The sequence below is a fragment of the Halyomorpha halys genome, unplaced genomic scaffold (assembly GCF_000696795.3).
Source record: "Halyomorpha halys isolate HHAL.00 unplaced genomic scaffold, Hhal_1.1 Scaffold408.1, whole genome shotgun sequence".
In the NCBI taxonomy this organism is placed as follows: Eukaryota; Metazoa; Arthropoda; class Insecta; order Hemiptera; family Pentatomidae; genus Halyomorpha; species Halyomorpha halys.
In genome coordinates, this window is record NW_027113749.1 from 41,188 (window position 1) to 50,494 (window position 9,307).

Below are 9,307 nucleotides of genomic sequence, written 5' to 3' on the forward strand. Positions count from 1 at the left end.
TTTTTCTTTTCTTCCATTTCCAAAAAAATGCCTCAAGCGATTTTGATTAAACTCTTCATATTGGTGTTAAGCTCTATTCAATATCAGCAAGGCCATAACCTGATTAAATTAGTGTGAGAGGGTTTATCATAGTAAAAACACTACTTATTGCCAACAGTAATAAAAAATAAAAGGGAGGGCGGTGGCACTGTGGTAAGGCTACTAACTCCAAAGACCTGGGTTCGAATCCGGCTACGCAGAAAATTATTTTAAGTTACACTGTAGCCGTGAGTCAACCCTGTGGGCTCTGGAGGCCTGTTGGGCCCAGGACCCAACCTCTAAAATTGGGTAAAAATATGGCGGCCAAGCGTGATGCTGACTAAATTACCTCCTTGCTTAACCGATGTTCTATTAACAGTACTTCATTACAAAGTACTGCACCTCTGACCCTCCATGGCTTGTAGTGGTACAGATTTAAACTTTTTTTAATAAAAATGATTACATATAAAATATGAAAAAAATTAATATTCAATTAATGGAGAAAATAAATATTTGCATTATTCCATGGCTGTTATGACAATAGCCAGATTACAATTTTTCTTGCCCATAAAGGTAATATCTAGTAATGGGAAGTATTCCCACCCTGAATAATTAAAAAATTGCTGTTTTGGAACATATAAGGATTAAGTTTCAGATTGGTCAATAAGTAATAAGTTAATGTTATTTCTTATAAATTAAAATAAGTTATGGCCTTGTAGGGCTTTGGTCATTGAACAACTACCATCCTCTTTTTCAGCAGCTTGATTTCTCCTGTGTCTGATTTTCATTCTTCGCAGATCGTTTCTACATCATCGATCCTTTGCAACCTGGAACATCTTATCCTTTTGCCTCCGGGATTGCCATTAATCTTTTTTTCCCTGTATACGAGCCCAAACCATTTTTAGAGGCTCGATTTGAAATAAGTGACTATATCAAGTTCATTGTATAGATTTGCGAGTTATTTATTGGCTGCCACTGGCCTCTTATGTAGATACTGGCCCAAAGATCTGTCGAAGCACCTTCCTTTCCATACATTCTTGGGTCAAGACTCAGGATTCCCTATTAGTCTTCTGATTGTTTTATTAATAAGTAGCTTTGCCTTCCATAATAGCCTCTAAATTAGCTTCGATTCTTGCTTTCTTTTTGTCTGTACAATTATGTTAACTTTTTATTTTCTGACACGGAATAATTTAATTTTTGTAAATGTATAGGAGTTATAATTAAAATTTAATATATGTAACGGTTTATAATTCATTTGTAATAAATAATCGCATACTTAAATGCCGAAGATAAGTTTAGTTGTAATTTTATTTTAAGGATGTTATTATTTTAATTTATTTAACGCAAGAAATTATGATTAATTCGTTTCAGAATAAAATATATTATATTTTTGCATACATTCCTATTTTCATATAGCACATTCTATATATTCTTAATTTATAATGACTTCATGTCTTAGATTTTATGAATTTAAATACTAGATAACAATTGTTTGTGTTGTCGGAATATTTTTTTTCTTCTGAACCTCATTGGTGTAGTTTCACCAGGTGGGAGGCCGGCCTGGAAGCCTGGATTAAAATTATAATTTAAATTTTAAAAATACATTTCACCTATTTATTATGCTAATTTAGAAAGTTAGTCCTTCTACAAGATTCCCTGAATCATCTTCTTGCGATAGGTTGTACTCGATCCTTACAGTATCCACTCAATAACCCAAGCTCAATAACAGTGACGCGGCTGGGAGAGATGTGCTTATACTAGAATCCTGCCAGGCCATCCACATTTGGGTGGCAGTGCTTGATTCGCGGTTCCCTGGACAGAATGTAAATATGTATGATTCTATTTAAGATTTTTTTTAGTTTATTTTAATTATTTACCTTAGCTGTTTCCTTATTTCCCTTCCCTTATTTAACTCTGTTATCTGCCTATGTTTATTCGTGCTGTCAATATAATTTCATTTTTATCTATTTTAGTTTATAATTAATTATTTTATTTTGTTTTGTCATTATTTGTATTTACTTTTTATTTTTAGTTAATATGTACATATTGTATAATTGTGTACTTACATTCCTAATAATTATCGCTCTTGAGTGTGGCAGGATGTATTGAGCAAGAAAAAAGGGCCCTAAATCTCAATTGAACAGTTGAGGTTCACTATTAATAGCAGTAACCTCAAACAGATGAGGCGTATCCAAATGGGCACAGGTACACATCATCATTTACTGCAATAACCTCATACGCTTGAAAATCACAATTCTTGATTTATTAATTAAGAAACGATTGCTGTAATGTGCATTTTAACTAGTAAGATGTAATGTATGAGCTTTTTTTTAATTTTAATTTTGGTTATACAGAAATTAATACAGTTTAATTTGTATTTATTTTAAACTTAAAATATATTTTTGTTTTTATAACACAAAAAAATAAAGGGTAGTTTTAGTAAGTGAATAGCCATTATATAAAATTTAAATAAAGGTGTGATGATATTAATTTAATATTTGTATTTATTTTTAAAGATTATTTCTCCTTACATAATACCAATATTTTTGAACATACCTCGATCATAACTATTAAATGATCGAGGTATGTATGGAGGAAATAAGGTAATGATGTGAAAACAATTTTTAGGTTGCCTCCGAAAATGGCCAAAGAACCGAAACGTTGGAGGCTTTAAAATAAAGAGTTGATAGTAAATTGTGTCATTGAAGTTAGTGTCATGAATATAAACCACTCTCAAACAATCAATAAATATATTAAATTAATTATTGGAGTAGTTTGTCGGGGGGTGCGGTAAGCAAAGAACAACATAAATAAACAAAACCATATTTATTTATTTTATGCCGACGTTTCGACCTGAGTTTCAGGTCTTCATCAGGGCTATAAAACAAAAGAGATAACAACATTTAGAGAAACATACAATTGAAAAGGAATAGTATACAAACAAATTTAGAATTATACAAAATATTGAATTAAGTCATAAATGATAAAAAAAATAGTAAACATTTTTTTAATTGATTGATAATCGTGGAATTAGATGGTAGTAGATTGAAAACAGTGACAGATGAAATGTAATGTCATGTAGGTAAGAAGACATGTATAATATAAGATATGCAATTAGTCTCTAAAAAACTGAAAAAATAAATAAATAAATTGAATCTACAAATTGAACACTATGGCAGACCATGAAAAATAATAAGTGGCTTATATCTGAATTACAGTGTGAATATTAACTTATATACCTATACTAAAAATATAAATATATATGTGCATATATCGTCGGCATAAAATAAATAAATATGGTTTTGTTTATTTATGTTGTTCTTTTCTGACCACACCCCCCGATAAACTTCTCCAATCATTAATCTACGGTCAACTATCTACACCTGATTATTAAATTATTAATATAAAATAATTTATTTTATATTCAGATGCATCACCTAAAAAATCTTGAGTTTTGAAATATGACATGATTCAGTGCAAATGGGCAATATTTTGTGAGTGATATCATTCAATAACAAAAAGAATCCAAACCTAAAAGTAAACAAATGGTTACAATGTTTAATAATTGCAATGCTCTTAAAAAGTTAAAAAACAAACAGTAAGGCACGGTAAAAAGACAAATTATTCCAGTTTTTCCTTTGTCTTCCATTAAATTGTTAAGTAAACCTCGATAAAGGTATTAATGAAACCAAGTTCAGCAGCCAGACAGCATATATATTCCATTCATCGCACCATCTTTTACTAAAGTGATAGAATAATTAATTAAACCTGCCCCACCATCAGTACGTAATCTATAAATTTAAAAAGTTAGAGTATCCAAGGATATAATAAAATGAAATTTTATTCATGTTCCTAAGTTATAAATTATCTATATACCGAGTTTCTTTTAATCCAAAATCCTGAACAAGCCTGATGTAAGCACATCTTATAAAAAAAAAAAAAAAAAAATAGTTTTTATTTGGAACTGGACCAATTCCAAAGATAGTAATATTTTCTGCGGTTACTTTCTTTACAAAGATTCTACAGACGTTTCTAGAGGTATTGGAGTCATTAAAAATTAACTCAAACATACAAAAAAAAAATAATTTTCAGATGTGCTAATATTCATGAAAAAGCAGTGATAACTCGAAATTAAGTTTGTTCTCACAACAGTACGTCACCAAACTCTTTAAGGTTGCTGATTGTCTTTAATTTAGCTTTCAATTTCACTCACAGATTTTTTATGCCCATAGAAATAAGCTTCCAAGAAAGTTCTGTTTAAAAAAAACACTTTGCATGGGCTTAAAACCATTATTCTTCCTTTATATATAACCTTTATAATTTCTTGAGACTTGTTATTATTATTTAAATAAAATAAATTTTATCACGTTTAAGTCTCAAAACAATTTATATTTCTTTAGTCCGACGTTTCGGCCAATTCGGCCATCCTCAAGGACAACCAATTTCAATCACAAACAGCTTTTATTATACATATGATTTTTAACAATTTTAAACAAATAACAATATTATTAATAAATTATCATACCTTAATAAAATTTGTGTTAAACTTTATGTAGCTTATTCTGTCCAGGTCATTAATTACAGTCCACAATTACCTTATGAGACATTAAAACATTAGGAAAACATATAATTTTATAATTAAACAAACTTTAGCTTATGTCTAATTACCTATTTTTTTCAATTCAACATATTAAACAAAAAATTAAAACTATTAATCACTGTCGACCTTTACTACTATAATTTATCACAACATTTGTAATCTTCCCAACACTCAGGTCAGGGATTTAATTTATTTATTTCAACTATATTTTCGTTAAACTTTCTATCCCTTTTATTATTAAAATTAATATGAAGGTTAACTATAATTATCAATATTAATTTTATCCTATATTTTTTATTAATTAATTTTACTTAACATCTCTGCATAGTGTTGGTTCATATTCCTTGTGTCTGTTTTAACATTCACTGTACAATTAATATTTTCTGATATGTAAACGGATTTCAGTATTTTTCTTTGGAATATATTATTTTCTTTATGCAAAATCATAGTATTTTCAAAAACAAATGTATGCTGGTTTTTGGTGTCATGCTGTAAAAGAAAAATATTGGGGTTCTATTTTCATATCATAAAATATTAAATTGTTTTTAAACTAAAATAGGATACAATTTATTTTATCTAATCAATTATTCTTTCTACTTAAATTCTTATTAATTACATTTTACAATTTTTATTAAAATATTACTTCTACAATTTTAGGGATATATTGGGTTCTCACATTTTGAGTTTTAGGTAAAAAATAAACCAGGTTGTAATGCAATGCTGTCGATTTATGGGTCAAAGTAAATTAAGATTTTTTATCTTTTTTTTATCGCACATTTGAGTTCGTTAAAAAAAAAAACTTTATATGTTTTTTATTTATGATAACTCAAATTATAAATATGTTTTGTGATTAATACATAATAACATTGGGCAATACATTAACTAAGCGAAAATTGCTGGAGTAGAACAAGTGGGAAAAAAAACATAATTCACGCAGAATACAAAATTTGAAATCGATCCAGGAAATTTAAATGAATAAATAAATATTCGCTTATTTGATTAAACAGAATATTTATTAATTTGGTTTTAAAGTTACTATAACTGAAAAGACTTGTGATTTATACGGTTTTTTATGACAAAATTACAATACCTCAATTTACAAATAAATTAATTTGAAAGAATGAATCAACAAAACGGAATGCAGTTTTAAGGAGTTCTGCATATTTATCAAATCTACTGAGTATTTTAAAGGAAGTTATTATATAAGTCTCTCAGAATATGGTCCATGTTACACCATGTAAAAACACGAATAAAAGTGATAAGGATAAATCTTCCTTTCCGTTTTTGTGAAGTCACTCTAGTGAACTAAATATTATATTTAAAAAAATAGATAAAATTTCATAGTAAGTAATTACAATTTATATTAATTTTACTATATTAATATTTAATTGCTGTTGAAGCAGTCGCTAGCTGACAACCGATAGAAGTTCAACTATGTCTAACGATTCAGGAAGACGCCAAAGAATGAAATATCGTGAGATTATCTTGAATATTGGTAATCTATGACCTTTAAGCGGTTTTGGGTTAATACATCTGTTGATTTCTTCAATCAGCAATATGGAAGTACTTTGAATATGTGCAACGTTATCGTGGTTTACCCTAAAGCACTGTGCTCTCATGTAATCAAGCTTGCCTAACAGTTTGGGGTAGGGTAGTAAGATATTAGTATAAAAGAGCTGAGAACCGAGAATGGGATATCAGTAGTGAGTGATCTTCCCACAATGAAAGCTGTAAGTCTATCTTTCCCATGTGAACTCTCAGTGTGGTTCTATCTTTTTGTATTTGTATTCGATGCAAATATTGTTTTCTCGTTTTGCTCCAGATACTGTGCCTCGTATTTCTCGGTTCAGCTTTGGCCGCTACAAGGTTGAGGAGGCAATCATTCAACAGCCAGGATCCCAAGCAGGCACCAATTGTGGCTTACCAGAATGATGTCAGCTTCGATGGAAACTTCGTATACAAGTAAATCTTATAAATTAATTTATGTAATTATTATTATTAATTGAAACTTACGGTAAAAGTTATTATTAAATGGTTTCATTGAGCAATTCAGTCTCCATTTATTCATTAATATTTGTGTCCAAGTAAAAATTATTAAGTAATTTATATAATTACGATTTGAAGTGATGATAACAATTGTCAAAGCCTGTCAAAATTAATTCATAATTGATTTATCTCAATATATTTTATTAAATTTCCTTCACTTATAAAACACATTAAATAAGTTATCTTATTACCATTTAAAGTGATGCTCAAAATTTTAATCAGATAAAAGTAGTAATTGATTGCTTTAACTTTGCAATTTGGCCTCCAATTCGTTAATCTTCCTATATAAGTAAAACATTAATTTAGCCATTCAATTATCATTTAAAGCAACAGTTATAAATTTTAATAAAATTAAAATTGATTTATCAGTATGTTAAATAGAACATTTAGTTTCAATTTTTTGCTAATCTTTATCAACAAGTAATGTATTTATTTATATAATTATCATTTAAAGTAATCATTAAAATCTTAATTAAATTAAGTTTAATTGATAAATGCTTTACAATTTGGTTTACATTTTTTAATAAATTTCATATACAAGTAGAAATTAATAATACATGTATGTTTAAATATACATTACATATACATGAATTTTATCTTATATAATTCATTTACATAATTATCATTTAAATTAATCAATAAAAAGTAAAAATAATTAACTTAAATTTTAGCCAGTAGTCCTTATCTTTTTGTCATCCACATTTTATTTTCGCAACGTTCTAGTCACATCAACTAATTCTTACACAATAAATATTTCATTTCATATGGTCCAAATTTTTTTATAATATTGTTATAATATTTCTTGAAGATGTTGATGTTTTATAGAATTTATTACACTACTTAATATTTATTAAGATTATTAGGCGAATAAAAAAAGGGTTGTAACTGATCTGCTATTAATCCATTTCTAGATAATAAGGTCTTACACATATCGTAGTATATACCATAATAATTGAATAATTTATTTGAGGAACATCTACTCTCCAATAATTTAAACTTAAAAAAGACATGCTTAATAATGTTTTAGCAATTTCTTCGATGAAATTCTAATTTATAAATTTGGGGTTCTGCTATTTATAGTGTTTTATGAGGAATCGTCAAGACAAGAACAAACCAGTCAATCTGGATGACAAAACGAGCTGTGGAAACAATATGTAAATGAGGTGTTTCTCATACAGTTTTTTTTAGTTAATTAATTTTTTTAACACTTATACTTAGTATTAAATATTGATTCTAACTAAGGAAAAAGTATTACTTTCGTGGTAAACTATACAAAATATGTGACATCAAACGTTTTTTGAACCATAGACTTCCTGACTATCATAGAGGTTAGGAAAAATTAGTGGCTTATCTAAAAACTATTTGTTATTATCTAATAGCTAATTATATTATATACAATGAATAGATGATACTCCCCTATACAACTGTAATGATTTAATAATTTTTACAAAATGTAATAGTAATTTAACGCAATATTTTAGCACAATTACTCAATTAGGTCTGATATGTATTTTTAGCTTTCTTTTTTAGGCCACAACTGTAGAAAGAAATTAGTTTGATAATAATGGCATTAGCTCTTGAAATTATGTTTTATCTACTTTTTTGTTTGTCTCTTTACTTTTTTTTAGTGAAAGGTAAGTATTTGCATTTATCAATTGTCTTCCACATCAAAACCTAAGGAAATTAAGAGATTCACAATGAAGTTACTAATATATTACTAATAATAAGTAATAAACTATTTATAAAAAAAAAAAAAACAATGGAACTAAACACTCAGAATCTGGGTATAGGTATTGGTTGCGATACCGAATTCAATGTCTCCAAGCAATGAAGACAGGATTCCGAAAGACAAGAAATGTCCTCTTCCCACATAATTTATCTCTTACTACTTATACTGACAGGTATTACTTTTATGCTCGATGCATCAAGTAAAGAAGTGCCATTGAACGGTTCTCATCCTGACAAAGCCATGGTGTAAGTAGAAAATCTTCATAAGAATTACTTGATGAATAAAAATTAAAAAATGGAGGATTTCGCACCTTGTACTGACTTCAGTTTATTATAGAATCTTTAATTCATTCATTTATCTTCTGATTTCTATATTTGTATAAGCTTGTATGTAAAACATTCGTTCTTTTTCCACAGTTACCAAACTGGCAACGGAATCTCTGCTCAGTCCGAAGGTACCTTGAAGAACCGAGGACAAAAGGACCAAGAAGCTCAGACTGCCCGCGGTACCTACTCTTACACTGCTCCTGATGGCCAGGTCTTCACTGTCAACTGGTATGCTGACGAGACCGGCTACCACGCCGAAGGAGCGCACTTACCCACTCCTCCACCAGCGGCTGCAGCGCCACCCAGCTACAGAGGATAACAGTCACTTTATTTTAATATTTATTTAAATAAATTTATTCTTTGTTAATTTTCGCTCTTTTTTGGCCAATGGCTGATGCAGTAACATATAAATGACTTCCTCAACTTTATCCACCTATTCCCAATATTATTTATAAGCAGAAGACCTGCATATGTACACTTTCTTCAATAATACAAGAGGTTTCTCAAAAGCTCTAGGATGATATTGAGAATAATGATTCTTAACACTTCGACCGTGGTTAACCACACATTATCGTCAAACCACCACTT

At 28.8% G+C, this 9,307-nt stretch overlaps 1 protein-coding gene across 1 annotated transcript; it reads left to right on the forward strand.

Moving 5' to 3' along the window:
• The first annotated feature begins 6,332 nt into the window (after window positions 1–6,332).
• Window positions 6,333–9,086, forward strand: LOC106682344 (endocuticle structural glycoprotein SgAbd-2). The gene is made up of 3 exons (XM_014423147.2): window positions 6,333–6,348; window positions 6,441–6,580; window positions 8,810–9,086. Exons 1-3 carry the CDS (start codon window positions 6,340–6,342, stop codon window positions 9,036–9,038), a joined length of 378 nt encoding a protein of 125 aa, XP_014278633.1. The 5' UTR covers window positions 6,333–6,339; the 3' UTR covers window positions 9,039–9,086.
• Window positions 9,087–9,307: the final 221 nt, after the last annotated feature.